Source organism: Plectropomus leopardus, chromosome 18, assembly GCF_026936395.1.
Source record: "Plectropomus leopardus strain MGB_pleo_1.0 chromosome 18, ASM2693639v1, whole genome shotgun sequence".
Taxonomy (NCBI): domain Eukaryota; kingdom Metazoa; phylum Chordata; class Actinopteri; order Perciformes; family Serranidae; genus Plectropomus; species Plectropomus leopardus.
In genome coordinates, this window is record NC_142193.1 from 8,228,437 (window position 1) to 8,245,127 (window position 16,691).

General features: G+C 36.8%; 1 protein-coding gene across 1 annotated transcript; it reads left to right on the forward strand.

Annotated features, from left to right (window-relative positions):
- Positions 1 to 3,039: 3,039 nt before the first annotated feature.
- Positions 3,040 to 16,681, forward strand: grap2a (GRB2 related adaptor protein 2a). Its single transcript, XM_042504856.2, has 8 exons — positions 3,040 to 3,304; positions 9,860 to 10,012; positions 10,103 to 10,194; positions 10,795 to 10,914; positions 12,640 to 12,829; positions 14,559 to 14,651; positions 15,483 to 15,599; positions 15,998 to 16,681. The coding sequence occupies exons 2-8, from the start codon at positions 9,935 to 9,937 to the stop codon at positions 16,175 to 16,177; spliced, it is 870 nt and encodes a 289-aa protein (XP_042360790.1). The 5' UTR covers positions 3,040 to 3,304; positions 9,860 to 9,934; the 3' UTR covers positions 16,178 to 16,681.
- Positions 16,682 to 16,691: the final 10 nt, after the last annotated feature.

The window sequence follows — 16,691 nt, forward strand, 5'->3', positions numbered from 1 at the left end:
AAATTAACACATGAGGTCTTGCGGGGCCATGAAGTTTTGCGCTATTAAGACCATATAAACTTTTATAGCTATTTTCTCAGAGATTCTGTGAGGAATTTAATTTCTCAAACTGCCCTGGCAGCCTGTGGTTTCTGTCCATTTGAAAACTGAAAGCATGATAAAACAGTGCAGACTATAGAGATTAATACTTGATTGTCATTAAACAATATTATATATATATATATATATATATATATATATATATATATATATATATATTTTTTTTTTTTTACAAGAAATAGAGCAGATATGGATTTCATGTTTTTCTACATACAGGTGTGCAGCTCCTTCTCTGGCCTTGCTGGTATCTTTACTAAATAATGCAGCAACATCCTTTACATTCAGCAAAGATGGCTGAGACACAGAGACATTTGAGTTCTCTCCACAGACTTAATAAAGCTCTTTTTTTTGATAAATAATCAAAGCAGAGCTCTGTTTGTTGTTTTTTGAGAATTAGATGGATTTATTATCTCTCCGAGTGAGTGTCATGCTTTACTGAATAGAGAGAAGTTGATTTTGATGCTACAAGAGAGAATATTTTGCAGTAAAGCTCTTTTAAATCAAAATCAAAAGACGTGACTTTCATGTCAGTGCCTTTGTTTTTAACATTAGTGCCTATTATGAAAAAAAAGAACACAGGCAATTTAAAAAGAGAAATATCAAGTTCACAGAATATAGCTGAACAGTCACAGTAGAAATGAAATAATAGACTGAAGCATGTTAGAGAAACATAAAGTTTCATTTGAGTTTACCTTATTCATTAGCTTTACTGTTGCTTCTGTTTTTTCAAACACTGAGGGGAGAGAAGCACATGGTTCTAAAACTGCTAACTTTAAAGATTTATTCATAAAATTAACTGTATTTATGTGGAACAATAGTCAAGTGTCTCTGGATTTAAGCAGAAAAATATTTTAGGCCTAATCAAAACTTGCACAAGATGACTGGACAAGACAAAAGAATAAATCATTACTAAGAGCATTAAAAACAACTTTAATCATTATCATATTTTATATATGTACTACTTAATATATTTGTGTGTATCTTATTAGTGTTAAATAGCTCAGGTTAAGGTTTGTTTTTTGTGTGTGTGTGTGTGTGTGTTTGTGTGTGTGTGTGTGCTCACGTGCAACTAAACCACAGTTGCAGAACTGCTGAGCACCACTATTTATGACTCTTCACTAATAAGGCGTTCACAGATGAGGAAGGTTATGTGGTGAAATACAAAAGGGGAAGCTGCATCAAGTTAATTGTCAAGAGACAGACAGGAAACGGTGTAGATTTTCTGCAAAATAAAAAGGAAACAGATCAGGTGTCAACCAGAAAGTTATAGGCCAATAGCAATGCCCAAACTGCTTTGTGGGACATTTCACTGTGTGTTTAAATTAAATGTTTTGAGCAACACAAACAAAATTACAGTCACCATCACTATATGGAGTAGTTGGCAGCAGAAACCTAAGAGACTGATAGCAAGCTAAGAACTATCTGCAAGCCGAGATATCATGAGAGGTTAATGAGAAAATCTGTTTTTGCAGGATTTGAGTAATGCGTTTCTGTATCCAGCAAACAAATGTTTTATTTACTGTTTGAAAAGGTGAATGATACATTGCAAAAGGGTACATGACTTTATTAAAATGCAATAGGCCTACATGTAGAATCAAAGAGACAGTCAAGACAGTTGAAACAGAAAGATTTTCTCAATCATAAAGACCACTTCCAGACATTTTTAATACATATAAAAAAACCCACTCTGCTTGCAGTTATAATTTTTGCCTGATTTGGTTCTTCCACCATAATAATTACATAGCTTATTTTTTTGTTTCATTAGCTTAGGCCACAACTTTTCTGCCCTCATTTAAAGGTCCAGGGCATTGAATTAGGTGGCATCTGATGTTGACGTAACAGAACTGAAACTTCTCTTGTGTGACAAACATGTAGGAGAAGCTGATGCAAAAGACACGAATGGTGCTGTAGAGCCAGTGTTTGGTTTGTTACAGCATGGTGGACTTTGTGTAAAAGTCTCTTGCTGTCCAAAAAGCATTTTCCCCTCAGTTGCTATAGTGAAAGTCGTCTGTAAAACTGTTGACAGGACACCTCAAACTGCGAACAAGGTCAATTTTGAATCTTTCTATTAGGATTTTTTATTATCCAAGGTGGTATGTTTGTAAAACTTTCCTGCAGCAAAGAAAAGTGATTTAAAATCCTGTGATGTCATCACATTGTAAGGACAATGAGCACAGTGGGAACTTGTGAGCGGTGCCAGCAGAGGAAACACTCCTGCACAAATTCAATGGGCTGCATACTTTTTTTGGCTTATGTGCCGACTGCAAGCCCTAAGGAAGTGCACCAGGCTCTGATGCAAATTTTACATATTGGCCAAAAGTGAAATTACACCACCCGGGTTGGTCATGTGATGCCCATAGGCTCTGAAAGACTTTTTCCTATTGACTTACACTGGGAAAGAGACATCTGTGTCCTCACAATTGAAGGTCTATAACAGCCGCAAGAAGCAAAGCTCTAAACTAGAAGTTAGTGGCTCAGCTGGCTGAAGTTTACAGCCGCCATAAGTCTCGAGTGTACAAGCCTCATAGGCTGGATCTTACCCAGCATAAGAGCTTTTTTTTGCCTCATGCACCAACGAGCAGCTGTCATAGGAATGAACGGGGCCCTGCCTCCATGGCTGTATCCTGACTTACTTAATACATCCATGGCCAGGTGAGCAACTCTGTTGGAATAAATGGCACCATCTGATCTATGAAGGCTATTACTGTAAATCTATAGGGGGAGGATATTGTTGAAAATATCTGCTTCTTCAAAGGTAATGAAAACACAATTCTTATATCCCATTCATATTTTCAGCTACTAGCATTATAAAAACGTGAAAACATTAAAAACCAAGTGTGCCCCTAAAGCCTACACACACACAAAAAGAAAAAAGTGGAGTTTTATTTTGAAAATGAGGACGGAAGTGACATTGGACTGACAGACCCAGTAGCCGGTGAACAGAGGCGGCTCTCGTCACGCAGCAGCATCAGAGCGGAGGACAACCGCACAGAGCGGAGATACACGGAGCTCAGAAATCATCTTAACTGGACTTCATCTAATCATCAGCGGAAGAGAACGCCTCACACCTAAACCGGGACTTTTATTTGTTTATGTAAACATTTAGTTGAGCCTACAATTATGCTGCTGTGTTCACTCTGCGGAGAGAGAAGAAGCCAGCCTTAGAATAAATTCTCCACACGTTCAACTCCACTGCGGAGGAAAGGTAAGAAGAACAATCTTGATTAAAACTTTATAATGGCTATATATATAATAATAATTAAAAAAAAAAATCAAACACCATACTTCCTTGTAAAAATAATGATTTTTGTGAGAGTTCAGTTCTCTTCCTCTTTCTCTTTCTCTCTCTTTCTCACTTCTCCATCGTCCATTCAAGTTAAAATGAAACAAAATCTTTACTGTAATTTCCACACACCAGCCCATATCCTTGTTTAATTAAATGTAACTCTTATGAGGAAATCTTAGCTGCATATATATAACAACCAGCATTAATCATAATAATTTGGGTTTTTTTATTGCCTAATATATGGACACCAACAGTTGGCTGCACTCAGTTGTAGAACACACTCTATAAACTTCATTTCTGATCACATTTCTTTGTTATCCATGTGTTCATTCATAGGATCCTACTGTGTGATATGGCTTGTTTTTCCCCAGTTGCATGATTTTACTCCCCTGGCTTTGGGGAAGTGGTTTTAAAAGCAATGTTTTGTGTGAGTGAGAGGCTCAATGGAGGTAATAGCTAATCATTCATCGTCTCATTAGTTAGGAAAATATGTATAGTTTTTGTGTAAACCAGTGGAGATCGCTGCGTGCCTGTTGACAAAGATGTCAGACATCGAGGTTAGAGCTCAATGCCCTGTTTGCTCTCTGATGAGAGATAACCAGCATGTTCTCATCTCAACTTAAGACATCCTCCGCTGCAAACACAGTCCACACCCTTCTGCAGTCTGTGGTGGGAGAAAACTTTCTGCTGAAACTAAGTATTATTCTCATTAGCGCTTATCCGCCAAATATTTTCTCAATACTCATAACGTCTGAAAATAGTAAAAAAAAAAAAAAAAAAATGCCTGTGAAGTATATATATATATATTGAACTTACAAAAAATAGAATAAAGCCAATGAGTTGATTGATAGAGAAATAACAGAAATAATAGTTTGTCGGCTTCTCAGATGTGTGAATTTGCTTTTCTTTGTCATTTATCAATGTGTAGTGATTATGTTTAGGATTAAACATAAACTTATGTTTTGGAATTCAAAACATAAGTTTAAGTTAGATAAAACAAGTGCTATGAAAACATCACCTTTGCCCTAAGGAATTGTTGAGTATTTTTTCTCTACTTCATCTTTTTTAAATGTGTTTTATATTTACATTTCATAGTCTAGATGTAAGGCTGGGTGATATTGAGAAAATCAAAAAGATTTATTTATTTATTTATTTTACAAAATAGGTTAATATTGTGACAATACTGTTGGATTGACTGTTATTACTTTCACAAAATATTTACACCATGAGATTTTTGATAAACGGCCATCAGTGATGTGAATATAATTACTATACTGTTGAAGGCAGTTAATAGAGAACAGTCTGGTAAGTTCAGGGAATTACATCATTTTACTGTAATGTAACTTATGATATTAGAATATCCAAAATCTAAGAAAATATCTACTCTCATTTCACAACATTGACATAATAATGATATATTGCCCTGCCCTAACTAGTCTATTAATCAAATATTGGAAAAACTGATTAGTAGATTCATCAATAATGAAAATAACATCTAGTTTCAGCCCAGCAAAAAGAAGTGTATAGTTGTGTCTCAGAAAGACTCTTAGGTAATATGTTGCACTAATACTAATATTATAAGTAACAACAAATTGCTCCACCTTGACCTACCATTATATACTAAAGTACTGCTGACATATTAACATGTCAGCAATCAAATAATACAGTATGTACATTTTGATGTACATAGTATGCTGAATGCCGTGTACTTTTAATTTTGCCGTTTCAAATGCATAATTCCTACAATGCTCATGATTCTCATTTTTTAAGACTGGACTTCAGTTTTGTAATGAAAATAATTTTATATTAGCACTGTTACTTTCTTTAAAGTAAATAATCTGAATACTCCCCCCACTGCTGGTAAAAAGTAACATGTTTTTGAAGTTGGAAAACAACAGTGTGATTGTTACAGATAAAGGAATATAAACCGTTTCAGCAGCTTCTCTTCTTCTCTGATTCAGAATAACTCTTGTGTGTGCAGTCTGCTCACATACTGTGCTTGCAGCTCATGATACAGGTGCCAAATGAGAAAGGAGTACCCCTGTAGTTCAGATAGTGAAACTTAAAAATGCAAAATGCAACACTTCTTATAACTGAAACTATTAATTGCACATTTGTTATCAGTGAAAAAAATGCTGCATGTTCACACAAACTCGTTCAAAATCACCTCAGATTGTCACCAAAACAACTTTATCATCACATCAGTCTGCAACTGTTCAAAATCAGCATGTATAAATTGTTATTCTGATGCCAAAATGCCAAAGCTTTACTGGTTTTAGCTTTGAATATTTGGTGGTTTTATTTGTCGTCCATAATAGTTTATATACTTAATATCTTCATGGTAGGACAAAATGTGACTTTTAAAGACATCAACTTGGACTGGAAAAGAGCATATTTGGCATTTGTTGACAAAACATCATTAGTTGCAACCCTAGGCAAAACAAATGATCACCAAGAACCATTTTTGGCAGAAATTAATTGTTTAAATCAACATTTGTACACGAAAATGCCAAAGTATCATCTCTGGCTCAGTTGTGAAAGTTTGCTGCTGTTCTTAGTCTTCAATGGTTATTAATATTCAATTTGTTTCATATATCTTGGCCTCTGCATCTTTATATGTTTCATAGACTATATATGCTGTCAGCGAATATGCTATATATACATATATATATATATATATATATATATATATATATATATATATATATATATATACATATATATATATATATATATAGACGAATTGCACAAATTATAATTGTGAATATAAAATATGCCTAATGGAAACGTCATCTTCGAAAAAAACTCCTATTTATCGCAAAAAAAGTTTTTATGTTCGCATGAGATGGTATTTCAGGTGATTCAGAAAAGACATATTTTGTAAAACTGCGATGGAAACACTTTTTTGGCTTTTAAAGGTCACAAGATGCTATGGGTATGTGGTTGTCGGTAGGAACTGGCTGCCTGTTACATGATGAAGCAGGCGCTGCAAGAGGTGTTATTGCATCGCTTAACTCTTCAATAGTTCAGCGGAGCATCCGGATGTTTTGGATCCACAATTCCTCTGTGAAATTGTGGACTATCATCTCCTAGAAATCCCTCATTTGTTCCCATGTATAAGGGGCTTGCCTTTCCATAATCGCTTGCATAACACGTCTACATCGCCTTTGATTGAAAATAATGACTGTTCAGTGGCTGCAATAGAAACAAACCTGCTAATGTTTTGAACATCCATCACCATGCTTCTTGGAATGTTATCACATGAAGGAAAGTTGTTTTTGTTTGAAAAAGCATAAATGTGACAGACTCATGTTAAAACAGTTTGGCTTATGTCGGTGAATCCATAATGGCGTCCCGTTCGTTCCAGCTTTGCAACGACTATAAGAGTTCTCTTGTTGCTGTTATCATGTGGGAGCTGAATGTAACTGCAATCATAAAATGTTGACTGAAGCCAGAGAGGCTAAGTTAGTTATTAAAGATGAGATAAGACTGAAAAAAAAAGGCCCCGCAGTCATGCAGGAACCACTGAGTGTACTAAAATTGTACTTAATTTCCCCTTTATGTGTTTCTGCATTTAAACACATAGTCAACAGCTGAGACAGGAGTGAGTTATAAAAGTGTGGAGGGAAGTGCATTAATTTCTTAAATTATACGAACACCTAAAACCCTTGCATATTAAGATAAAGGTGAATTGTGTGTCGTGATAATGGGAAGGTAAAAAAAACTCCATACTCAGAAGTCACGCTCCCTGTGTGTGTGTTGTAAGTTGAGCTTCTTTTTTTGTTGTCGTGGTAGCCATGGAGTCCTGCAGGGGCCTGAATATCAAGACCTGATACTTAACTTGAACCATGATATGCAAAACCACCCACCACCTGCACATATAGATAATAATGATAATAACATTAATAACTATATTTATATAGCATTTTTAAAAACAAATGTTTGCAAAGTGCTTTGACACACAGAGCAAAGGCAGGGACACAGGGAGTAATAAAATAAACATCACTAAACAGAGAAAGGTCTAGAGAAGTCAAACAAAAAGACAGAACAAAAGATGAGAACACAAATGGTCAATGAGAATACAACAAATAAAAGTAGTAAAACAAGCAGATCTCAAAATACGACTAATTAGTTCAGCAACCCGATCCTAAACGCTGACTGCAAATCCTATATTAACCACGCACTGTTCTAATCATTTGGTTTGGCAGCATGTTCAAATTGAATATTTTGGGCCATTTCATGCATGTCAAACTAAGATAATATATTTCAAAATTACAGTAATTTAGGAAATACAGTTTAATTGAATATTTATGCCCGGCAATAGCTATCGCATTATGGCATTATGTTTTGGGTCGCCCTTCGATCCGTCTGTTCATCTGTCCATCCCATTCTTGTGAATGTGATATCTCAAAAACACCTTGTGGGAACATCATTTGGCACAAACATCCACTTGGACTCAACAAAGAGCTGATTAGATTTTGGTGGTCATAGGTCAAAGTTCACTGTGACCTAGTCTGTCTTATTCTTGTGTGTGAAGCTTGCATGTTTTCACAGACATGGATGTTAACTGTAAGTGCAATGTGACTCGCACGCCGAGGCATACAACCGAATCTTCACAGCTAAAATGCCGGTTAGTAGCACACCTAATGAAAGTGGCTCTTGTATTTCAGCTGCCACAGAAGACAGAACCAACACAAAAAGTCAGCAGTCAGAGGACTAAAAAATGTGAAAGACATTACATTTTACATGACTTTTTTTCACATTTTATCATAATTTATTTATCATCCAACACCTGGGACTTAACCTGGAAAAAAATCAGATAAATACCAACCATGGATCACCTTTTTTTGTGTCTTTTATTTGATTTAACAGAAATAGACAGATGACAGTTCATCACATAATTATGCCCACTTTCCCAGACCCATCTAAGCCCACCCTCCACAACTTCCCTCACCCCAAGGCGCAAGCGAGGAAAAAATTAATAATAATTAAAAATATATGTATAATAAAAAATAAATGAATAATAATTAGAATAATAATACATAATTTAATACACAAGTATAAGAGACAAAATAAACACATTAAAGAAAGAAAAAAGAAAGAATAAAAAGCAAGAGAAAAGAAAAGAGAGGGAAAAAAGCTAATCTGTGGATGATATTTTGTCTGTTTTTTTTTTCTCTTTTTCTTCTCTGAGATCAGCTTTTTTGCTGGTCACTCACTGGTCACCTGCAGGTACCAACCTATTGCAGGACGGTCACTTTGTCAGCACTGTTACCGTTGTTAGCACTGTTAGCAGTGATTCAGCTCAGTCTCCTCCATGTTTGCCTGTGACGTCAGGTGAGAGCCGTGTGCAGACAATCCCGGCCCAGACTCTAAATCTTGTATATAGCATCTTAAGGGATGTTTGTTTGCCCCATGTGTAAAGAGCATACTGTGGGTATTTTATCGCAGTATATCTACTCCTAGTGTACCTGAGTTCAAGAATAAAGTTGTAAGTTGCAAAGCACCCTACAGCTGCATGTGTGAGGCGAAAGTACATTCAGTTAACTTCATGATATCTCACCACATCCTTCACTCTACAACCACAAACAGAGTGAAGATTTTAGTCACATCTATGGGAAAATAACCAAAAAGTGACACCCAAGATACACTTGCTGCTGTCATGGGATTCAAATCCCACTTCTGACCCACGTTTAACAAGTTAAACTCTTTTAATCAAAGAATCACATTTCACTCATGATGTGTTGATGTGTGCTCACGTCCTGTTTGTGTATCTGAAGGTAAACAGTTAGCAAATGAAGAAGTGGCTTCTGTGACTCTTCCTAATTTAAAAATAGATTAGAAATAAGTTTTTCCAGTTCCTTTACTCTTTATGTCATTTTGTCCTCATTCATGCCGAGAGCTCGCAATCTGATAGCTGCGCCACATTTGTGTGTCGTTTCCAGGAACTGAACTAATCAATGGTTGAGTGAAATAACACTGAAAAGACACTGCCTGTGTTCGTGTTTAATGTTTATAATCAGTTAACATGCTGTTCCGCTCAACCATATCCCTAAAAACCAAACAGAAGTCTCACAAGTTTAGACTCTTATAAATGTTTAAAATCAACTCTAAATCATCCTTGCATAAGCACTTTAACTTTGTATAATGAGAGTCAAATGCATTTATCAAAAGGCTAGAAATATAATCCTAATCCTCATATAATAAATATATTCACTTTGAACAGTTTTCAACTCATCTTGTGACTTCCTGAAAAAAATCTTGTGACTTTCTTGAAACCACAGCTGTTAAGTATCACTATCTAATCAGCATGTCGACACCTCGGAGAGAGAAAAATGTCTCTGCTCTCACAGATCAGATTTTTTATTTAACATGCACTTTGAAGCACCATGTTTAGAGTAAAAACCATTTTTCTTGAAACTCTGCAGATTTTAGAGGAGAACTGACATTTTAAAATTCTTCCCTCCTACATAGAAACACTTGTCGTGGACTCTCTCTTCGTCCCTTTTGTTTGTTTGCTAAACCTTCTGGACGCTTCAGCCGGACCTGATGGAAGCCAGGGGAAAGTATGATTTCACTGCAACAGCAGACGACGAGCTCAGCTTCAGGAAGGGCGATATACTGAAGGTCAGTGGATGATGAGTTTTCTCTAGACATGGCTTCATAAAGTTTTATCATCATTGTATGACGTGCCTTTTCTTTGCTTTTTCTGATCAGATTTTAAGCCCACAGGATGAGTGGTATAAAGCAGAGATGAACGGACAGGAAGGATTCGTACCACAAAACTACATCGAGATGCAGACTCCGAGGTAAGAGATGTTTAAACCCTTTAACAAGCAGTGAAACTGGAAGGAAGTCTGTTACCTTATTTGGAGTAGCGTCCAGTTTACATTGTTAGAAATTAAATGTGTAAACCACATTAAGATCACAGCAACAACAGATGCTAATTCTGCAACAGGACTGCTGACATAACTCAATAAAATAGGAAATGTATATGTATAGACTAATATTTTAAATAATAAACTTAAAAATGTTTCCTTTCAGAGGAGACCACAAACAGGACTGTATAAAAAAGATATTTATTCTATAGAATAAAAATATGTATTAAAAAAAATAGCAATACTAATAACAATAATAATAATAATTGAATGTAAAATAAAATAAAATGAAATAATAATAATAAAATTATTTTATATAACAAAAGCCAAAAAGTGATAAACCTATAGGTTTGTCCCTTTGGGGCTTGTAGAAAAAAAATGCTATACTTTTTAAGGAGAAATTAAAGCATGTTATTCAACATTGGCTGTAGATGTGTCCGCATGTGGTTTACATCAGATAAGCATTATATCTGCTGTGTGTGTGTGTGTGTGTGTGTGTGTGTGTGTGTGTGTGTGTGTATGCATCTGTAGGTGGTTTCAGGAGAATGCCAGTCGCAGCGCTGCAGAGGAAGTCCTCAGGTACAAAGATGTGGGAGACTTTGTGATCAGAGGATGTCAGAGCTCCCCGGGAGACTTCTCCATCTCTGTCAAGTGAGTGATGAAATGTGTCTCAGAAGTCTCAGAAGCTTGAACTAAAACTCAGAAGTGTTGGTTTTTACTACAAATTCACTGCACCCAAATTCTGTGACGAGACGCTTTTCTGACTTATCAATCAGCAAGATTAATTAGTTCATGTTAAACCCTATTTGCATGGTATCAGTATCACCAGGGTATATCATTACATATGTCATCTGTGATCTTAATCCCCTGTGCCATGCTCAGAATTTGTCAAATAAAAATTCCACCGCAAATTACTTACAATATTTCTCCAAACAAATAAGGCTGTGTGATAATATTAATCCTATGCAAATCAACTTCTTGGTGATTTGGGCTTATGTTTAAGTTTTTTTTTCCTCCCACATCTCTTTTCTGCCTCTTTCCCAGTTGAGAATTGCTATATCACTCACGCCCCCAGGTACCGCTTTAAATCGTGAACAGCAGGCTCCTGGGTAAAAGTCTGGAGGTTATTTGTGATTGGGCTTAGTGTTCTTTAGGACCCAAAAGCAGACTTGAACACAGATGGGTGAATGATGATGGCGGGTTTATTTGGCAAGATAGCTGGGGGAATGTGGGAAGCCAGAGATGGCAGGGGCAGGCAGGTCTGACAGGGAGAAGAGGAGTTGGGACTGGTCGGGGCTGAGAAACGCCGGCAGATGACTGGATGGGCTTGGCAGGGCATGGTGGTTCAGATGGAGGTGGTTAGTTGGCGTGGAGGCGGAAGCTGGAGTTTGGTGGGACAGGACACAATTGTTAAAAAAAAAAAAAAACTGTCTGAAAAGCACACGGAAAACATCCTGGTGTAAAGATATAGAGCAGCCGAGGAGTCAAAACCATACTCATTCTAATGTGGACTGTCTTTCTCTTTTTATTATGACAGTTGAGTGTTAAAAACAACAAAGGAAGTATATCTCAAAGCAAGATTCAGAGAGGAACATTCTGGGAACTTAAAGGAAACTTGATGCTGAAAACATTACTGAAACATTGCATCGTACCATTCTCAGGATGTCGAGCTGGGTTTGCAGTCAAGTTGACAGAACTGATTTCAGGTTGTTTCCTGGCATTTACCGCTACAGTTTGACAACAAACCCACATGTTCACATTATATCCAATTCAGAGCATTATTACTAATCTAGTTGTTTATTTGGTGGTTTTTAACACATTAAAGTGTGACAAGAATGGGTTGAAGATCACTTGATTGAACCCAATTTAACCGTCAGAAACATTAAACCAATGTTCCCCCTCTGCACCCGCCAGTGTGTTTAAAAGATGTAAACTCTGACTCATTGTGTCACCCTCTGAGCTCCTCTAATGTGCTGCAAACTCTGCAAAGACTTCACATATTTACAACCAGGACACAGCTGCAGGAGCGGTGTTCCAGTTAACAGGCCAGAGCTCAGTTAGTTTATGTCAGAGTGTCTGCAGTTATTCAGACAACCAGAGAAAACATTTACATCGCACACAGCTTTCTTTAGTCCTATTTTCTACTCTTAGTTGTTGTATCATTTGTGCTTAGGTTGTGGTTCTGGTCACCAGGATGAGACTCTTTTCTTTAACTTTAAATTTGATGTTGTAGTTTTGTACATCAACCAGCAGAGGACAATCCAGCCGAGCAAACAGCTGAGCCTCTGGAATGGTGGAGTCAGGTTTTCAGTCACTTATTAAGCCTGTAAAAAAAAACATTTTAAAAAATCAACCACACGCTTTGTCTTCCCTCAGACATGAGAGCGACGTTCAGCACTTCAAAGTGATGAGAGACCAGAAAGGCCAGTACTTCCTGTGGTCTGAGAAGTTCACCTCTCTAAACAAGCTGGTGGACTTCTATAAGTCCACCTCCATCTCTAAAACCAGGGAGATCTACCTCAACGACGGCAGCGCAGACAATAAGAGCCCGTCCGGGGTCCAGTCGGTAAGCGACCTCTCTGTTTAGCACAGGCGCTCAGTTTTGATTTGCCCTTAAATAAATCAGTAAACCTGCTTAACCTAGACTTCCTAATGTCTTAAAGAGGCCACACCACGGTGACCTACTTATGTGGGTTTCTTGTCAAACATGCAGTTCAGAATAATGAAAATGGATTTGTACTACTACAGTCTGCAAGTATAAACAAATCTGCTTACAGACAACATGAATCGAAAAGATGCATTGAAGGCCATAATTAACTAATCTGCCAGGTACTCTGTCGCTTAATCAATCAATTATTTGGTTGGTAATATGTCATTAAAAAATGGCAAAAACCCCAAAGTGCAATTTCACAGCATTCAAAATTACTTCTTTGAATGTCTTGTTGTGTTTAACCAACAGTTTATTATCATAGAAGACAAAGAAAACCAGAAAATATGCACAATTAAGGAGCTGTAAACTGACTTTTTGACACTCTTCATAAAAATAATGAATTGATGGTCCAACATGTGTCACAGATTATTTTTCTGATGTGTTATATAGCAAAGGAGCAGCAGATTGTTATTGTGATTAACAGCCAATATGGAAATAACTTGAAGTGTTTTTTATCGTGAGTCAGTTTAATGCAAAACAACTTATTTGGTTATATGCTATTTATAGTTTAATATCAAGTTTTGCCCGCCTATGCCTTGTGCTGTCTTAGGTTGAGTTTTTTTGTATTATTAGACTTGAGTTTTTCACTTGTATGTCGTTTCATAACAAAACAAAATCAAATCAAATTAAATCTAACTAAAAGTAGTCGGTTAATTTAATGGAAGTATTCTTTTTTTATTGAAATGAGCAAAATAAACTTTTCTTGGCTCAAACTAAAAATGATTTAAATCATTTAAAGTAAAACCTCTCTCTTGGGAGTCGAATGTGTTGTTCGATCATCGCCTCTAAATGCAATTTTTTTTAAAGACATTATCTGAATTTGAGCAATTCGTTTGTTACATTTGTATGAAAAATAAAAATCAGAGGCAGAGTGACGGAGTGCTTGTCCTCGAATAATCACGTGAATGAGAAGTGCCAGAAAAGGAAATGAAACCAAAGAAAGGACAGAAGACTTAATGTCTTAATGAGAGTCAAAGTGAGCTGAGGAGTCTGTCCTGTGTAATATAGCTTCACTTTGCTTGATTTGTTCATTAATAATAAAAATAGTTATTTTCTTATTTTTCAGTTATTCTGACTAATTTCTAGTTTTCTTACATGTTTAAAATACTATAATAACCAAAGTTATTCCCTTCAGAGATTTAGAATAAGCTGTAACCAGGAAATGTTACTATGATAAAATGTTTTTTTGTGAAAAGCCTAAATAATTGTTGTCATTGGTTAATTGTTTCTCAATGTATTAATAATATATTAACTTCTCACTTTAGCTCTAAACATTTAAAATATTGGCTATCTTGATTTTTTGCATCATTAATTTGTACTCATGTCAAATTTTCAGTTTTATCAGTTTCAGTATAGGAAGTTACGAAACACTTGTATGTTGGTAAATACATTGTTTACTGTCATATGGGAAGTTAGATAAGAAATTATTGCCTACATGTTTATGTGAATGTTTTGAATATATTTTATATAACTTCCTCTGTAGTTCACTCGACAGATGAAAAACATTTGATTTATGAATATAAAAATGTAAGTGGCTGCTGTAGTTCCTGATGTCACAGCGTGCTGTTATGTTTTCGTCCTTTAGGTGAAGAGAGGAAGTTTGCCTGAACAGCGCAGCACAGCTACAGCTGCCGTTGCTTCCCCGCGGAGAGCTTCAGACCAGCCCAACAACCAGCTGGTACATTTTTTACCAACCACTTCTCAGACTTTATCTGACATCTGCTCCACTTTGACACTCAATTTTATACAAGCAGATATTGTCACAGTAGTTTTCAGTTTGCATTGATGATACCACCTGGAGTGACAGAAGTTGGAACATTTCAACCATTTATCTTCTTATTTTAGCTTGGTAACTATTTATCTGTTCATTTTAGCTGACTATGTCAGTGGTTTAGACTGACAGCCATGGCTATCGGCACTATGTTTTCATGTTATCCATCCGTCCATCCCACTCTCGTGAACGTGATATCTCAAGAGCGCTCCGAGGAAATTTCTTCAAATTTGGGACAAATGTCCACTTGGATTTAAAGCCATTTTTGGTAATATTTGTGAAAATTATCATATTTGTTGTAAACTGTCTCTCACACAGTGGTCGGTCTTGTCAGTTACTCTATGAACTGCTGTCAAACTAGACTGTACTGATATCAACATTCTGTTACTGCATTGCCTATTTCTCACCTTAAATGTTTTCAGAAGCATTTTTAGTTTACTGTTTAGATGTAAAATGAAAATGTTGATCCAGTGGGTGGTGCGCAGTACTCTGTTAAACTGCATCCAACATAGCAGCCGGGTCTCAGACCTCATTTTTTTACAATTTAACAGTACACTGAAATATGTTTCTGAAAACATTTGAGGTGAGAAATATGCAATTCAGTAATATAATCTTGATTTATTCTTGATCAGCGCTGCCTAGTGTGACAGTGCATCATTCTGGTCCATATAATATTTGTATGTTTTAGTTTACAGTCAGCCAAAGCAGAAACTCAAAGTGTTTTTGCATCTTTTTCAGGCTAAGAGAGCTGGTCTAGAGGAGCGTGCACACACCATCGGTCACACAGGAAGAAGCAGCCCCATCACAGCTGCCTATCCGCCCCGTCGCACATCTGAAACCATGCCTCTCCCTCAGGTCAGCTTGCCGTCCTTTCTCCTCTCCTCCACACTTGTGTTGTTAGGACCCTGTGTGTGTGTGAGTGTGTGTGCAGTGCTATTTACACAGCTGCTACAATTAGGTGTATAGGTGTAGAGAACAAATCCGTTTTTTTTCTTCTTTTTTTTTAACAGGCTGTAAACATTTTATTTCTGCTGCTGAATGGACTATGTTTAGAGAGTGGATAAATAAGGAACACAAAGTTGAATTATTTGTAATTTAAGTGCACACATTTCCATATACTGAAATGTGTTTTTTTTTTATCATCATTAACACTTTAACAAGGCTGTTTAAAAAACTCATCTTTAACGGTGACAAATTTGTACTTATTGATCGGTTTGTGAGTTAATAATCATTTTCCTTCCTCTGTCCCGCAGAGGGCGTCCACGATGCAGGTGAAGGCGCTGTACGCCTTCACTGCCGAAGAGGACGACGAACTTGGTTTCAACGCCGGCGACATCATCGAGGTGATGGATCGCTCCGACGCGTCGTGGTGGAAAGGGAGGCTGCGGGGGAAAAGTGGGCTGTTCCCTGCCAACTACACAATACAGCTGTGAGAAAACACCCCAGGCGATGCACATAGTTTGCCTGCACACGATCACAGACTCGCTCTGCAGGTGCATCATTATGTGTTTTTGAACACAAACACTGACTCATCTTATGTCTGCAGCTTGTGTTCATCAAGACGTCGGAGCCGATGGAAGTGTGAGACAGATAGAGTTTTCAGATATTGATAACATATATGCTGCACAAAGGAGCAGAGACACACCTGCAGGGACTTCCGAAAACCTGGTCCATATTCAACTACTGCAGAATGCAGCGAGGAACGTTTGGTCATTTGTATCATGACATATCTGACAGCAAGTATTTATTTGCAAAACCCTCTTGACCAGTCTGTTGATAAATCGCCTTCAATCCAACTGTTTCTGCTCGCATTGTTAGTGGACGCATATTTTATACCATAAAAAAGTTTTGTATGATAAACAATCAGCAGATTTCTCAAGAATGCTTAAAAAAGGTGTGTAACTTCCTCCAATAAAATATATTTTTGTTATCACAGATTTCATATTT

What these genes read in the sequence shown, in the direction of transcription:
- grap2a (XM_042504856.2), top strand. Translation starts at nt 9,935, where the DNA reads ATGGAAGCCAGGGGAAAGTATGATTTCACTGCAACAGCAGACGACGAG. An exon ending in ATCGAGATGCAGACTCCGAG is followed by an intron (nt 10,195 to 10,794) that starts GTAAGAGATGTT and finishes ATGCATCTGTAG; the next exon opens with GTGGTTTCAGGAGAATGCCA. An exon ending in AAACCATGCCTCTCCCTCAG is followed by an intron (nt 15,600 to 15,997) that starts GTCAGCTTGCCG and finishes TCTGTCCCGCAG; the next exon opens with AGGGCGTCCACGATGCAGGT.